This window comes from Bidens hawaiensis, unplaced genomic scaffold (assembly GCF_021521415.1).
Source record: "Bidens hawaiensis isolate Kalapana, Puna unplaced genomic scaffold, B.hawaiensis_p1.1 tig00029942_1, whole genome shotgun sequence".
In the NCBI taxonomy this organism is placed as follows: Eukaryota; Viridiplantae; Streptophyta; class Magnoliopsida; order Asterales; family Asteraceae; genus Bidens; species Bidens hawaiensis.
The window spans coordinates 43,915-62,425 of NW_027494983.1; the positions used below are offsets into that span (position 1 = coordinate 43,915).

The following is an 18,511-nucleotide window of genomic DNA, read 5'->3' on the forward strand; positions in this document are numbered from 1 at the left end:
AAAATTTAAAACATTTATCTGCTACGTTTTTGGTAAAAGTAAGGTTTTATCACTTTGATAATCTTGTTAAAACCCAACACTAACAACGATGAAATGACAGCTACCAGTATCATTGAAGTATGTTTTTTTAAGGGTTAAGAGGACCTGAGATATCACTGAAGCATGTTTTTAAGGGTTAAGAAAACCCTAGATCTACAATGATAATAATCATATTATTAACATGTTAACTCATTTTAAGTTCAACATATTATTATTTAGTTTCTATAAATCAAGGGTCGTTAAAACAGGTGAAGCGATAACCAAGTTAAAGTTGCATCAAAAAAGGTATAAAATGGGTGTTTTACAAACAGAAAGCCACAAAGTGTGTTTGGAAAGAAAAACTTAATGAATTAAACTAATGTTTAATAAAGAAAATGTGTAGTGAAACCCAACGAATGAAAGATTGAAATTGAAATGCAACCAAGCAGCCACTTTGATGATGATGACAACAACAACAATCGAAGAAGAAGAAGGAGGTGAAAAAACTCAAAAAGTGGGTAGGGTTGGATTCATAGTCCTGACCGTTCCACGTGGCAAGAGCAGATTGGTGAAAGCAGGAGTCCTTCTACTCACAAACCCCCCCATGTCAGTCAGAGTGTTGGGTGTTGTGTTAGTTCCAATCCAATAGTAATAAACACAAAGAAAGAAAGAAAGACCCCTATTTTACGCTACTACTTTTCTTTCCTTTCCTTTCGTTTCGTGCCCTAGCCCCCCCCCCCAAAAAAAAAAACCCACTTCGATTCCATACCCTTTGCCTCTGCCTCTCTCTGATCTACTGCTGTAAGTTGTTGTTCACTTCCATGCTTTCTCTCGATTTGGGGGTTTCTTTATTGAATGTATATTATTAATTGCTGGAATCTGGATGCTATGTTTTGCTTTTTTCCATTTTCTTTTTCTAGGTTTAGACTCATGACTAGAGATTAATCCCCATTAATTGGATTTGAATTTATGTGTAGATTTTCAAACACACACACACACACACACATATATATATATATTATTTCTTCAAGTTTTATATTTTCAATTCTCATTTTGGACAAATGGGGATTATTAAAACTTAATGTGGTAGATTGGAGGTTCGGTTACCTGCAAATGTTATGCATTACCCTTACTTAACATAAAATGAAAGATCCGGATGTGATGATGAAGAATAGCGAGTTATCAACGAGTGACATCATCAGTGGAAACTGGGTTTTGAAGCGTAAGCGGAAAAAGATTCCTTCAGGCGCAATCAAGCCCAATGGCAACACAACAGACTCCATATCATCAGATTCTCAAAAGACTACTTCACCGAAAACCAAGTTAAAGATAGAAGGCTCTTCTCTGTGCCGCCTCGCAAAAGAAAAAGGAAACGATGGAGTGAGTTCTTCTTCTTCTTCTTAGTATTATTTCATTATTGTTGACTGGTGAAATAAGCAGTTTTGAATATTATATAATCAATTTATCTTTGTATTTTGTGTTTCCGCAGAATTATTACGAATGCGTTGTTTGTGATCTTGGTGGCGAATTGCTCTGTTGTGATAGCTGTCCTAGAACCTATCATATCGAGTGCCTGGATCCACCTCTTAAGGTTTGGATTTATTTTTTTATATGTTAATTAAATGATGAAAGTTGTTACAGTGAAAGCTCACTATTTTTTTTCTTTTAATTCGTGTGATAAGCGGATACCTAATGGGAAGTGGAATTGCCCTGGCTGCTGTCTTAATAATAGCTCGGTTGAGCCTGTTGATGATTCGGATCCGTCATCAAAACCTACTAAAACAAATGTCACAATTAAAAAATCTAAAAGTAGTAGTAAATCTGCAAAAAGTGACAAAAATGGGAAGAAAGGATTGAAGAAAGATAAATTGGCAGTTTCAAGCCCTAAAAAAGAGAAGCAGATTGATGAAGAAGAAATTAAGGTTATTATGGAGATAGAGGCGAATGAAGGAAAAGACTCTGAGGATGATGGTCCATTGAAGGAAGTTGTTCTTGGTGTAGAAAGTGTTAAAAGGATATCCATCAAAAGAAAAAGAAAAAGTACAAGTAAATTTTCTATGGACGAAGTTAAAAAGAAGCCGAAGGGTGATAAGGGTAAAAATGGTAAACCGCATTTGGCATCAAGCAGTTCTCAAACGAAGCAGAAGTCGGTTAAGCAAACAAAGGAGAAATCTTTGTCAAAAACAGACATGGGAAGTGAAGTTTGTGATATCAAGTTTAAAGACGAGGTATTAATTTCTTATGTAGTTATGGTATTATTAATGATATAATTATTTAAATAGTGAATTTGTTAAATATGATATGAAAACTATATTACTACAGTAATTATTAACTTTTTTTCTTGGTAAAGCAGTTTAAGCGGTTGAATTAATGCAGTTGAATTAACTTCTTATGTATTTTTATACGTTTGACTCGTAAACTTTTAGTTAAAGTTTTATTCTAGCTCATTTGATCTGTGAGAGACAAAATATAACCCAACTGGATCTATTTATTGATAAATGGACCAAAATCAAATCTGTTCTTCGTTTACAGTTTCCTATATTATTAGAACTGTTAAAAGTCTTTGTAGGTGATTTAGGTCTGGAGCTAGTATGGGAATTTTTTGAACATATATATAGAAATAGTAACCAATACTTCACGCTGTGAATCTTACAATAAATGGAAGAACAATCATTAAGCACATAAATGCTGATATAAGCTTTTTAGATACTCTACAAAAAAGACTAGATTTAACTGTCTTTATTCCTGTATATTACTCTTCTAGTTCATGACTAAATGTTGATATTTATTTTGTTATCTGCCAATACATTGCAGGTTGATCGGGTACTAGGTTGTCGAATTGTAACCATTGAGACGAATTTTGTGCTTAATCAATCTGCAACAGAAGCCGACAACACATCTTCTCAGAATCTTACTGTAACCGACATTAATATTGAAAAGGCAGATGAAAATCTCACATTCAACGCATCAGATGTTGGAGATGCTAAAATAGTCAACGAGGACACCAAGAATACATTGGCCAATCCTGATACAGAAACACTGACCAAAGATTTTGGTGAAGAGAACTTGGTAGATTTGACTGGTCAGCCCACAGATGATCGTGGGCCTGCTTCCGACAAGAAAAACAAAGACAATTCGGCTTCAACTTCAGCTGATTTAGCAAAACCAACTGAAGATATTTCAGCAAGAGATAAAAATAATAATATCAACGAGAAAAAGGAGACTTATGAGTTTTTAATAAAATGGGCAGGAAAGTCAAACTTACATAATACTTGGGTACCCGAATCACAGTTAAAAGTTATTGCAAAAAGGAAACTAGACAACTACAAGTTTAAATATGGAAGAACAGTGATTAATATTTGCGAAGAAAAGTGGAAAGTTCCACAACGTGTTATTGCTAAAGACGGATCTTCCCATGTTTTTGTGAAGTGGACTGGTCTTCCTTATGATGAATGCACATGGGAAAACATAAACGAGCCAATAATCGCAAATTCGTCTCATCTTATTGATTTATTCAATCTTTTTGAGCAACAAACCCTAGAAAAAGAGGCTGTTAAAACCAACCCAACTAAGGAAAAGGGTAATGATGTGATTACTCTAACCGAGCAGCCTAAAGAGTTAAAGGGTTCGTTATTCCCACATCAACTAGAAGCACTTAATTGGTTGAGAAAATGTTGGTCGAAGTCAAAGAACGTGATCCTTGCAGACGAAATGGGATTGGGTAAAACAATATCCGCTTCTGCCTTTTTATCATCTTTGTATTTTGAATTTAAAGCTCGGTTACCGTCTCTTGTTTTGGTTCCTCTCTCCACTATGCCAAATTGGATGGCGGAATTTTCGTTATGGGCACCGAATTTAAACGTGGTCGAATATCACGGGTGTTCGCTGGCCCGAGCATTAATGCGCGAGTACGAATGGCACGCGAGTGACCCGGTGACTTCAAAGAAAACATCTAGTTATAAATTCAATGTCCTTTTAACCACTTATGAGATGATTCTTGCTGACTCAGCACATTTAAGTAAAATCCCATGGGAAGCGCTTATTGTTGACGAGGGCCATAGACTTAAAAACTCGGGCAGTAAACTTTTTAGCTTGCTTAACACATTCTCGTTTCAACATCGCGTGCTATTAACGGGGACCCCACTTCAAAACAACTTTGGAGAGATGTATAATTTGTTAAATTTCTTGCAGCCTGCTTCGTTTCCGTCTTTAAAATCGTTTGAAGATAAGTTTTGTGATCTCACAACAACCGAAAAAGTCGACGAGTTGAAGAAACTCGTGGCCCCACATATGCTTAGACGGTTAAAGAAAGATGCTATGCAAAATATTCCTCCAAAAACCGAACGGGTTGTACCTGTTGACTTATCAACCATTCAAGCTGAGTATTACCGGGCAATGTTAACAAAGAACTATCAGGTGTTACGTAATATCGGAAAAGGGGTCCCGCAACAATCAATGCTGAATATTGTAATGCAACTGAGAAAAGTTTGTAACCACCCGTATCTCATCCCAGGAACCGAACCCGAAACCGGGTCGGTTGAGTTTCTTCACGATATGCGTATTAAGGCTTCGGCTAAACTCGCTTTGCTTCATTCGATGCTTAAACTATTGCACAAAGACGGTCATCGGGTTCTTATATTTTCACAAATGACTAAGCTTTTGGATATTCTTGAAGATTATTTGAATACTGAGTTCGGGCCTACTGCATTCGAGAGAGTTGACGGGTCGGTCTCGATAGCTGACCGACAAATAAGAATTGCACGGTTTAATCAAGATAAAAGTCGGTTTGTGTTTTTGTTATCAACCCGTTCGTGTGGGCTCGGGATCAATTTGGCGAGTGCGGATACAGTTATAATATATGATTCGGATTTCAATCCGCATGCAGATATTCAAGCGATGAACCGGGCCCACAGAATCGGGCAGTCAAAGAGACTTCTTGTTTACAGGCTTGTTGTACGCGCAAGTGTAGAAGAGCGAATATTGCAGCTTGCAAAGAAGAAGTTAATGTTGGATCATCTCTTTGTTAACAAATCGGGATCTCAAAAAGAGGTTGAAGATATTTTAAAATGGGGAACCGAACAGCTTTTTGAAGATTCTTTCAAAGATACCGGGGGTGAAAGTAATGTTAATAAAGATGAAGGTTCGGTTGATTTGGAACATAAGAATAAAAGACGGGTTGGGGGTTTGGGTGACGTGTACCAGGATAAGTGTACAGCTGGCAGTGCTCAGGTTGTGTGGGATGAAGCTGCTATTTTGAAGTTGCTTGATCGGTCAAACATTGACTCTGTTTTGACCGAAAATTGTGAAGGAGATATGGAAAATGATATGCTTGGGTCAGTGAAGGTATGATAGAATCACTTTCTCAAGTACACAAAGTTTAAATTTTTGTAAGTTGTTTTTCATCTTGTTTATTTTTTTATTTTTTAATTAGTCTCTGGATTGGAACGATGAAACAATAGAAGAACAAGGAGGAACCGAATCCCCGTCAGCAATAATTGAAGGGCCCACTTCCCACAATGTAGAAAAGAAAGAGGATGGTACTGGAAACATTACTGAAGAAAATGAATGGGATAGGCTTCTGAGAGTGAGGTAACTCGTACAATCTAATTATGTTATCTCAGTAATAATCTATATTTTTGAATAAGATTTTCTAATATTGGATTTGTAGGTGGGAAAAGTACCGGAGTGAGGAAGAAGCGGCTCTTGGTCGTGGGAAAAGGGTAAGGAAAGCTGTTTCATACAGGGAAGCCTATGCTCCACAACCTACCGAAATGTTAAATCAGGTAACTTTAGGTTTTAATATTATTTTTTTATTATTTCTATATTTGATGCTTGATTATTCAGTTATATGATTACCTTAATAAACACATTCAAACACGGTAAGTCATACATTTGGGCATTTAGTACCTATTAAATGACTTACCATATTGTGATTATTATTATTATTATTATTATTATTATTACTATTGTTATTATTATTATTATTAATTTTACGTCTCTGCAGAATGGTGCTGATGAGGAACCGGAACCAGAGCCGGTGCGTGAGTATACACCTGCAGGAAAAGCTCTGAAAATTAAGTTGTGAGTTTTGCATCCTCTTAAAAATATTCATCTTTTTAAACTTCATTAGACCTTTTTTCTTGTGATTATAATGTGAGATGGAACTAATGTTATTAGTTGAAGTTATGAAATAAAATGGCCAGAAAGAGGCATTTATGCATAGTGTAATGATGTGTTCTTTTTAACAGTGCTAAGCTTCGAGCTAGACAAAAAGACCGATTATCTAAAATGAAAGCATTTAGAGAATCACTTCCTACTGAAGGACATGATGGTGCGGGTCCCGCCCTGCCAGCAAACATCGATGCTCAAAGTGAAGCCCAAGAAGACAAGCCAACGAGCAAGACCGATCCTAATCTAAAGCCCGACAAGGTAGCCCCTCATAAACCGTGATTTGACCGTTAACCTTGTTCTAACAGGTTGGTTGGTTCGGTTTGACCTGGACTCCTTTGGTTCTGCTTTTAAAAAATTAACCCCTTAAGTATGAATTAAGATAGCCCTGCTTGCGGTGCGCACATATGATGTATATATGTGTGAACCCTCGGGTGGGCAAAAGTGAAATTGCACTAATTTTGACGTTATTTTACTAATCTCGTGAAAATAACGTTAAAAGTGACGGACGGTTAATCAGGCATCATGTAGTGGCGTTGATAGCTGAAAGATAAGGGTACATGCACCGATCAGCCGGTGTCCCGATGATTGAGTGCTATGTGCCTTATGTCCAAGGCTTGATGCAAAACTACTATCGAGCCGGGGGTCTCACCGGAAGCAGCCTCTCTATCCCTATGGGGTAGAGGTAAGGCTGCCTACATCTTACCCTCCTCAGACCCTACCATAGCTTTGCTATTGGTGGGATATACTGAGTACGATGATGATGATGATGATGATGATGAAGTATGAATTAAGAGTAACAATCTAATCCTTTAATCCTTTTAGTCAACCATGATTTGACCCTTAATCCTTTGGTTTGACGTGAACACTTTTGTTCATTTTTTTTTATTAGAACCATAAGTACGCAATCTAAATTTTTTAGTCAAAATGATTTGATCCTTAATCCTTGTTGAAATGGGTTGGTTTGGTTTGACCCCTAACACTTTTGTCCATTCTTAAATAATTAAAGCCTTAAGTATGATTAGAGAGTAATAATTTAATTTCTTATAAAGTATGATTTGAACTTTAATCCTTGTTGAACCGGGTTGGTTTGGTTTGACCTGCCACACTTTTCTCCATGTTTTGTATAATCAACATGTTAAATATTTTATTAGAGTCCCATTAGAAAAAGTATTTTATTAGAGTAAATATAATTTTTTTAACAAAGAAAAGAGCAAATTAGAAGGTTTGTATGCATTAAAAATATGCATCGGACAACTTTCTACATGTTCCTGTTAAGACATATAACGAGGGGTGTAAACGGTTCAAACGGAGCTTAAACGAGCTCGAGCTTAAAGATAAGCTTGTTTAATAAATGAGCCCAAGCTAGGGCTACAGTTATCGAGCTCGAGCTGGCTTGTGAGCTTAAACGAGCCATTGTTTGTATAATTTTTTTATCTAATAGTTTCAATATATATATTTATACAATAGCTATTACGACGTAGAAATTTATTATAAAAATAACTAAATAATATATATCATGTTACATACAAAAATTACAATTATAAAAAATATAAATAAGAATTATAATTAATCAATCAATTAACTAATAAATAATTAACGAGAGCTCGAGCTCGAGCTCGAAAAACTACTCACAAGCTTGAGCCCAAGTAAGCTTGGGTTTGGCTTGAGTCTAATACAACATAACCCAGGCCAGCCTTTGATAAGTAAATTGGTTCAAATTATGAGCTCTAATATTCTCTCATCTAATGCTTATTTTTAGGGAAAAGAATTGGCACAGAGCGTGAGGTTGCCTGCGGTTCTTGGACTATGTGCTCCAAACTCTAACCTAATGGAGTCTGCTAACAGAAACTCTTCAAGATTTTCAAGTAGACGAGAAAAGCATTCAATGGGCCTTGAGTTCCCATTTCATCTAGCCCCATATTTTGGGCCCGGCCCCGGGCTCTCCAACGAGACCCCTTCAAAAGCCCGTGTCAGGTTCAAACATCCAGATGCCAACTCTGACCACAAGCCCAAAATGTTCACCTCTGCTGATGCTTTACATCTTCGTCCTGATATGATACCATTTCCCCATTTACCCTTTGATGTGACCAAACTACCCTCCCGGGAGCAAAACGTCCCCCCCCCCCAACCTGACATGTTTCCAAATTTATCTTTGGGCAGATCGATCGGTGACTTTTCAGCAATCCCAATGCTGCCCAAATTGAGATTCCGCAAAGATAACAATAATCATCAAGAAATGGATGTTGGTCGGGGTCCGGGCCCACCTCCCTCGATGTTGGGTTTGGGCCCGGGTCAGATGCTGCCCATGTTTGCCTCGTTGCCTGAAAATCATCGGAAAGTTCTCGAGAATATAATGATGCAAACGGGTTCCGGTCCGGGTTTGGGATCGAGTTCGGGCAATCTACTTGAAAAGAAACTTGTTAAAGATTTTTGGTCTGAAGATGAACTTGATTTTTTGTGGATTGGGGTCCGGAGACATGGGCGAGGCGGTTGGGACGCCATGCTTCATGACCCGAGGCTTAAGTTTTCAAGATTCCGGGTGGCGGATGACCTGGCGGCAAGATGGGAGGAGGAACAACTCAAGATTTTGGATATACCTGCTCAAAAAGAGTCTAAAAATGACTCAAAATCCGGGAAATCGCCTGTTTTTCCTGACATTGCGGATGGAATGATGAAACGGGCGTTGCATAAAAGCCGGTTTGCTGCGGGCCCACTCGGGTTTCATCCACACTTGACAGATATGAAATTGGGTTTGGAAGATAAGATGGCTGAGAGACAAAGATTTGAAAACGATCATTTCCCGACATGGAATCTTGAGAGATTCCCAATGAATCTTTCTGGAGACTCAGCTGATAGATTCGGGCAGCATGTTCCTCCAAACCTGTTTGTTTCGGGACCGCTTGGATTGCATGATTTCGGTTTATTTAATTTGCAAAATAACGGTTTGAAAATGCCAAATCCTTTCAATGGTGGCGGGGCTATTGGCGGTAGTTTGAAGGGAAAAGAGGTGGCTAACGGCAGCGGTGGTTCCTTGGAAAACAAGTTACCTCATTGGCTTCGTAAAGCAGTTGGTGGTGGTGGTGTTGGCGGTAGTGGTGGTGATGTTGCTGCCCGACCACCGGAGCCTGAACTACCGCCAACAGTGTCTGCAATAGCAGAGTCGGTTCGTTTGTTATACAAAGATGAACCACCAACCATTCCTCCATTCATTCCGCCCGGCTTGCTGCCTCCTCGGCCGGAAGACCCTCGCCGGATATTCAAAAAGAAGAAGCGCCGCCACTCACATGGTCTCAACCACCAATCGTCGCTAGATATCCCGGGAACTAGCCGCCAACCTCAAGAACTTGCTTCTACTTCAGGAACATCAGCAGGTACTGAGCCGGACCTCAATGCACCGCCACGTGTTACCCAGACTGTGGTGGATACGCCATCTTCACCGCCAAGTTCAAACCCACAAGAACTGACAGGAAGTGGGGATTCAAGCAAGGCCGGATCAAAGGCAGCTGCAGAGGAATCAGAAGGGACACAATCAGATCTTGAAACTTGAAGACTTTATCATTTTCCAATTTTTGTAGGCATTTGTTGGCATCAAGTAGCAAAATACAAGCTTTATAGATGTTTCTAAATCGTGTAAACTAGTACAAATCTTAGTAAAATACATGAAGTAAATGTTTTGAACAAGTTGAAAAGCTAGATGCAGGATTTGGCCTGTTTGGGCATGCATGTGATTGGCATTTTGAAACTTATTAATCTAGTAATTGAATATTTTGAATGATATATTTAGAGTTTTTATTAAATATGAAATTATCATTAATCAGTTTGATGTGTATAATTCATAAATATTGAATGAATTTAGTTTCTAAATAAACTATAGAAAGCACAATGAAGGAAGGAGTTCATTTATGGGCTTTTGCTAACAATTGCAATTTCTTAATTTCTTTAGATAGGGACTAGGATGAAAAATTGCAATTTCTTAATTTCTTTAGATAGGGACTAGGTTATTCATCCGTGCATGAAACAGACGGAAATATAGAAATTGTCATGTAAACATATAATTTCAAACGACAAGTTATTTTTTAATATATTCTTTTGAGACAACATGATTTTTAATTGCAATTCATATACATACGCAAATAAAATATTGAAATACACAAACTTATAAAAAATGACTTTATATAATAGAATGTTTATGAAGAAAATTTAAAACTTTAAAACATAAACTTCATAAACTTTAAAAATAATATTAACAGAAAACAAACAAACTTCACAAACTTTAGTCTAGAAAGCAAGCAAATCAGAAAATAAAAATCCAGGAAAGATTCCCAATAAGTATCCAAGAATGATCCGGGCTTCTTTTATTCCTGAACTGGAAACAATTGATGACATAAACATTCATACACAATCTAATAAACATAGTGACTAAATGACTACGAAAACTGTTTTTACATTTTATGTGAAAATTCTTGTACCCAAATAAACTGAAGCACGTCCAAAGCGCATTTAAGAACCAGAAACAAATCAAAACCTTTTTAAAATGACATGTAACAAGATAGATTTTTTTATTAAGTGTGTTATGTATTGTCACTAAAGACATTGAAAAAAAAGTAACACTGGAAACCAAATTGGAATTTAAAAATCATTTTTAGTGTTTCATGAATATATGAACAGATCGTTGAATGTATAACGATGTGAAATTGGAATTAACATAAAATGAAATTAGGTTTATATAAAATTTTTTACATACTGTATATGAAATATAGCAATTGAAAAAACATTTGTAACTACTATGACTTACCAAATATAGCACGTGAGTCTTGAATGGAAGAATCAGACCATAATTGAAGCGGCTTGAACCATGTTAGCATATTCGAAGCTTCCTGCTCAATTCTGGAATGAGGCTAAGAATACTGCTTGTTATAGAAATGGGTTCTCACGGTAAAGAAGCTGAAAAAGACAAGTTATGAACTGCTGAATAACCGTAAGCCGAATCTTTAATTCTTAGAGCCTTTTGGGCACCCTTATACAATGCTAAAGAAAGAAGCGGCTAAGTTTAAGGAGAATGCAATTGAAGATTACTTTCTTGGGTAAGAAACGAGTTTTTAATTCTCTTTTGGGTGTATTGAAGAATGGTATCATATAGATTGTCAAAGGTACACTACACCTCCTGCTGGCAAAGGACATGATTGGATGTTTGATTATGATGGTCTGTTTGATTCTTTCTCTCCCTCGGTTGATTTACAAACTGAAGATTTGGTTCGTGCTTATTTGGAAGACGAAGTTTTATCTATTACAAGATCTTCTACTTATCAGTTTACATCTGTACATGATCAACCAGAAGTTTCAGATGATGGTTCTGTTTCATCTGATGATACCGACTATGACGATTCTACCTCTAAAATTTTTGTTGAAACTCATGAAGTTCCTGAGATACAATATGGAGAATCTTCCCAACCTTTGATTGTTGAAGCGACTAAGAAAATGTCACCAACTTACACAATAACGTTGTAGTTCCTGAGCATCTGACTCTTTGTATTCATTATTATCATCCCCAGGACAATGTTATTGGTGATTTGAATGAGGGGGTACGTACAAGACATCAAGTTGCTAATGTTGTGATGATCAGTTGTTGTGTGTATATGCTGACATGACTGCATCCGGAACTATGAGTATTGCCAAATACACTTGCTTTCTATCGCAAATTGAACCGGCGAGTGTTTTTATGGCACTTCAAGAACCATTATGGGTAGAAGCAATGCAAGAAGAACTGCAACAATTTGTTCGACTTGGTTTTTGGGATCTCATAGACAAACTAGATTGGGTGAAGAAGGCGATCCCGACAAAACGGGTATTTAAGTGTAAGAAAGATGACCGTGGGTTAATTGTGTGTAATAAGGCATGACTGGTAGTCCAAGGATTCAATCAGTGCGAAGGTATAGACTACAATGAAGTGTATGTTCCAGTTGCAAGACTGGAGGCTATACGAATATTTTTGGCCTTTGTAGCTTTCAAGATTTATCAAATGGACATGAGGGGTGCATTTCTAAATGGGGAAATTCACGAAGAGGTGTATGTGAAGCAGCCTCCTAGTTTTGAAGATCCAGACTATCCTAAGAGCGTATACCGATTAAACAAAGCTCTTTATGGTCTTCACCAAGCCCCGAGAGCTTGATATAGCACTTTCGCAGACCATCTTATTGATAGTGGCTTCAAATGAGGGACTGTGGATTGTACTCTTTTGTACAAGACTATGGAAGATTATTTTCTCCTTGTCCAGATAAATGTGGATGATATTATCTTTGGTTCTCCACACACACACACACACACACACACATAATGGATAGTTCAGGCGAGAAGTCAGTTTAGTGCGAGAAGTCAATCTAGACCATCGATCATGCGTAATTAATGGCATTCAATAAAATTGGTAGTTTGGTAATTACCAAATTTTGTTATAACACTATTTTAAGTAAAAAGGGTAGGGCTGTCTTTCAACATACCAAATTAAATCGTCATTAAACACTTGTGTATTGTGAATTATTAAAAGAACGTCATCCTATATAGTAAATGTGACATTCTATTCATTAAATATTAAACATTAGAGCAAACACTTCTATATTTTTATATAGATTAAAATTATAAAAAAATACCCCTTGCACATTAAACATATAAAATTTTAATATTGTATCCCACACATAAATTAATGTATCATACATGTAGATTGGCACATCCTTCACTTAGTGTTACAGCCTACACATCAAATCTACACATAGAAGATGACTATAGCCTACACATAAATTTATACATCCTACACATCAAGTCGACACATAAAACATAGTAACATGCATATAGAACATAGTGCCTAGTGCCCTACAAACAGAACTTAACATCCCATATATGAATTCAACCAAAAGGTTATGGGCTCTAGTCTTATTTAAGACATGATGGAAATATAGGTTGTTAAAAAAAATTAAATAAAAAAAAAATAAGAAAACATATAACCCGCACATAGATCTTAATAATCTACAGGACGAACATAACATCCTACATTAATATAATATACAAATAAATGAAGAATTTAAATGAAAAATAGAGATAATAATGTTGATTTTGTGTTTGTAAGTATGTAGGTTATATATGAATGTTTGAATTTAATTAAGAAATAAAGAATTACAAAAAGAATAAAAAGTGATTCGTTACATGAATTAATAAAAATAATAATAATGTTTGGATAGAAAATGAATATAAAGAACAAAAACTCACTTACTAATTAAAACTTTCAAACTTTTAATACTTACTAAATAAAACAATTTGAAACTTTACCATTGTATCCTTGTAATTAATTAAAGGAAAAATCAAAAGAAAATTTTTGATTGGTTGGTTAACTTCTTGCACTAAAATGACTTCTTGAATGAACTTAAGCCTATATGTATATGTATATGTATATGTATATGTATATGTATATGTATAGATAGATAGATAGATAGATAGATAAAAGATCCAACACAATAATTGGTTATCATACAATAGGTACACGTGTTAATACACTGTTAATCTCAAAAACCACACGGTGGGAAAATTGAAATTTCTTTTCATTTTTCGACCTAATTAACCTTTTCATTTATGTTTGTTGCAAATCATAAATTAATTCACTTTTATGAATTGTTAACCAAAATCAGACATCGACTCCAAATGCCGAACAAGTTCAGAAACAAAATTAAATCAAAGTTAAAATTCGAACATATGGTTTGTGAAATCGTGAATCAATCTAGAGATTGAACCTGATAAACAATGACGAATATGAAGAAGAACAGTAATTTTTTTCTGAACGTTTAATTGATTTTGGTTTAAACGTTTAGTTACTTTGGTTTGAACGTTTAAATGATTTTGTTTTTGAAAGTAATTGATTTTGTTTTGAACGTTTTTATTGATTTTGTTTTGAACGTTCAAGTTCAACACCCTAAATTTGTTTTTGAACGCTTAATTGATGCAGTGAGTACAACAACACTTAGACTTAGAAAATTGTTCAAATTTAAGTTTCAACCATTCAAAACACCCAAATTTTGTTTCAACCCCAATTCTTTAGTTGAACACCCAAAATTACATGTAGTGTTATCTAATTTAACAACTTATTGAAACGAGCAAAAATAAAAGCTCAAATTAGTATGATTACACGAAAAAATTAAGAACAAACTACAATTGTTTGTTTAATTGTAAACAATTTGACCGATTGTGTTTGAGGTTTATTTGCAGGTACTGGGCATTTTAGGGTTAGATTAATCTATTAAGTTTGATATCGATCCGCAAATTAGTTTGATATGGATCTGCGGTTGAATTACATTGATATGGATGGACGCTGGTGATCAATTAATGAATTAGATCATAGAATTAGATATAGGTTATTTACGATTAAGCCAATGTGTTAAATTGAGATCGACGTTCAAAAGCTCGCGTACCTAATGTACAATAACTTATTATTGTACAATAAACACCCCTATATATACATATACACATATATAGGTTGAGATCAAGAAAAAAATCCTATTAAAGAGGGAACTAGAGAACTCCACGAGAACCATTGATTTTACTTGATCAATGGCTATAAAAAAAGAAGAGTAGAAAAAGAAAAAAATATGGGTTTTTAATGAGGGAGGGTAAATTTGAAACTGGACAATCTAATCTATCATTCATCACCAGTCCACGCACATCTCAGTGTTGGTAGAATAACTAAGGTTTCTTCAAAATCGCCCAATCAATCTTCTATTTCATCCAATTGATGACAAAATCAAACAAACTACTCTGAAACGCTAGCAGGTAAACGCTCTTAATCATTCAATTTCCACTTTACCATTGTAAATTAGGCTTCCTACATGCATTCCACATCGATCCTCTGTTTTTTTAATGAAGAACAACATAACGTCGACGAACGTTAATTACATTAGTTGTTGATGAAAGTTATGAGAGATGTGTATATGTAGTGTCAAAAATTGGTATAAGTTTAGGTATCTTACATGATTAGGCTAATATTATATTTACGCAATACATAAATGATGTATAATATATTTATATTATTATATTGGTCTTATCCAAGTGGCGGATGGAGTGAAGACTAAGGCACAAGACTAGTATAAATAGATGATTTGGTCATTTGATTTAGTCACTTGTGATATCTTTATGTATTAAGAGTTTCCCCCGGGGATGAGCTCTCCCTGGGAGGCCGAGGTTTAATGAATATGTATGTATGTATGTATGTAGGGGTGCTCAAAAGTATCCGAATCCGAATCCATATCTGAACAATCCGAATCCAAACTACCCGAAATCTCAGATATCTGAAAATTCGTATTCAGATAGCAATATTGGGATTTTTTGGGTATTCGGATTATCCGAACTATCTGAATATTAAATTTAATATTTTGTAAATATATTTTATATTTTAGCATATAAGAGTAAAAAACCCTAATTCCCTTTACAGTACACATCCCTTACTCCCTAGTCTCACTCAACCTCCACTCTTCCGAAGAGACCACGGCCAAACCCTAAAAACTAGTCCTCCACCATTGTCTACGACGGCTGTGTATAGCATCTCCACTGCTCCAACATCTTCGCGTCTAGAATCTCCACTGCATCTTAATAGGGTATTTCAAATTTTCAGTTGCTGCTAGTTTGCAAAATTCTTAATTACATAGTGTTAGAATGCGAATTACAGATTTGCTCAAAGCTTTGTTAGTTGTATATTGAATAATTTGTGTTTTGTTTGTTGGATTGGAGAACTTGGATTCTTTATATGAACTTTAATTTGAAAACAGTTTTTTTTAAGTTTTAGATTTTCGGATATCCGATTCACTATCTGAACGGATATCCAAAATTTTGGATTCGAATAGTGAAATCCAGTATCCAAAATGATCGGATATCCGACTTTGAACACCCCTATATATGTGTGTGTATGTATGCATGTACATATGCATGCATGCATACTTGCATGTATGAGTGTTCTTCACGTAAATCATTTGGTAATGAAATCATACTACTAGATATATCTATTTGTGTTACGATTACAATTGTTTATCCTATTATTGATAGTTAATTGAATTGAACTCTCCACATCCGTCCAATATATTTCAAGAGTGAATACAAGATGTACGATTCGATCCTAGATCCAAGCTCGTTCATCACCCTTTTAATACACGTTTCTGCACAGAGGATCAGATCTGTAATAATGCATATGTTTAACCACCTAACAAAGAACTGATGGGTAGAAACTAAACAACTTATGGTTCAAACATATGTTTTTCTCCATTATGGTTTTATCGAACTGCTGCTCCCAAAACATCAGAACAAGTAAAGCTGCTAATATAACAAAATGAAGACAAAACAACTCCTTAGCAAATTATTGAAGATCCAAAAGACTGAAGACAAACAACTAATGGTTCAAATATTAGTTGTTTCAACAAGATCAATAGTTCTCATAAGATTCTTTAATAGGCAGTTGTTTAGCATTATTCACTAGGACTTTATAACTGAATTGGTTAGATGTCACTTTCACCTTTAGCTCATCAGTAGTTTAACACTTATATAAAATGAAGAAGAGATTCTCGTCTTCATAGAATACTTTTACACATCTCACATTCATCTGATCAGAGTACCTTTGTGCTAAAAATCAGTGAAAGATGAGCCGAGGTTGAGGGGGAGCAATAGATTGTAATCTTTCAGTTATAATTAGTGAAAAACTATTCTTCCATATAAAACTTTCAATAGCTTGTTAACTTCCGCTGCTAATTTAGTTTGATAATACTAATTGATTCATAATTCAATAGGAAATCATTAAATGATACTGATCCATTCAAAGGATTAGATCAGTTGTTTACTGTTCTATTAGTGTGATAATTGTGTTCATTGTTTGAGCTTAGTTAAAATGATCCCAACAATTTATATCAGAGCCTTGGACCTCTGAAATTGATCTAATAATTATTCTAGAAATAAAATTCTAAGCTCAATTTGATAACTCTAGTTGTGGATTAAGTATTAAGATAAACTCTGTTGTTTACTTTGTTTTTGGCCGAAAACCAGTACGAGTGAGATCATATCGTTCGTGCAGGATCCTCCTAACACTGGTTCAACTTTGAAACCACCCATGTTGGTTCATGACCAATACAACATACGGGATCAGAGAATGCTTCATCATCTATACAACCAAAACACTGGTTGTCAGGACCGATGCTTCGTGATAAAACAGTTACCGACAAGAACAAACACACACGAAATTGTAGTTAATGAAGACCATTAACTATAGCCAGCAGAATCAACTATAATTAGTAAGATACAAAAATAGTAAATGACAGAAGATCAATATACTCAAAATATTTCCATCGCGTTATTGATAATCAATAAGGTACAAGAAAATATTAGGGGTTGAAGGAATGACGACACATAATTCAACATGCTCAAGTGAATAAAGTGTGCAAAGGTGTAGGTCAGGTGTCCCATCAATGAGGTATAACATTCTATTTATAGGGGACCTGACATTCCTTCAAGAAACCTTAATCAATAGTAAGAAGATAATAAAATACAAGGGTAAAATGTCTTCGAGCAGACATTGTCTTTACGAGCATGGCTCCTTTGACCTTGTAATCTTCAAGTATGCTTGAGATATTACTTTGAGCTGGCAAACACTTAGAATATTTTCAACATGCAAATATTCCTCTCTAGCAAGCTTCAGCTTCTCAAGTATTCCAAACTTTGCTCAGAAATGCTACCACGAGCAAGAAAGTTCTTGCTCGATCACTTCACTCTTGATTTAGATTTATTAGAACAAACCAAGTATGCTCGGGTACTGTAGGCTTGCTTGAGACTGAACTTTGCTGGGAGTAACACTTAGAAGATTTTCATTAACTCCATACCAACATGCTTATGATCCTTTCATTATTATGAACCTTTCTCGAACACTAAGTTGCTCGGGAACTTAGTTTGCGCAAAGTGTCTTCACAGGTTTTCTTGGTAGCAAACCTTGTTTGATCAAGAACACCCCTTACTCGACGAAGTGGAGTTTGCTTGAAATCAACACTTAGAAGATTATTGAAGACTATCCTGCTCGGGAAAGGATATCTTGCTCGAGGAAGTTATTACCTTGCTTAAAGTGCATCAGCTTGCTCATAATCCATACTTAGCCAATTCTAGAGAGGTTGAGAAGATTTCTATAATACCTTTAGACCCAAAATTGGCCCTTGATTGAAACAAGCTCAGATGCATCAAAAGACATCAAGATTTCATATACTTGTTAAATTACATATCAAATCCTTAAAAACAATAAATTACATTACTTTAGCATTAG

At 35.6% G+C, this 18,511-nt stretch overlaps 1 protein-coding gene across 1 annotated transcript; it reads left to right on the forward strand.

The window, feature by feature from the left end:
• Positions 1–1,161: 1,161 nt before the first annotated feature.
• On the forward strand, positions 1,162–9,840 carry LOC143579768 (protein CHROMATIN REMODELING 4-like). The gene is made up of 9 exons (XM_077062981.1): positions 1,162–1,398; positions 1,508–1,609; positions 1,701–2,246; positions 2,833–5,361; positions 5,450–5,607; positions 5,687–5,801; positions 6,023–6,099; positions 6,267–6,447; positions 7,949–9,840. Exons 1-9 carry the CDS (start codon positions 1,162–1,164, stop codon positions 9,734–9,736), a joined length of 5,733 nt encoding a protein of 1,910 aa, XP_076919096.1. The 3' UTR covers positions 9,737–9,840.
• The last annotated feature ends 8,671 nt before the right edge of the window (positions 9,841–18,511 follow it).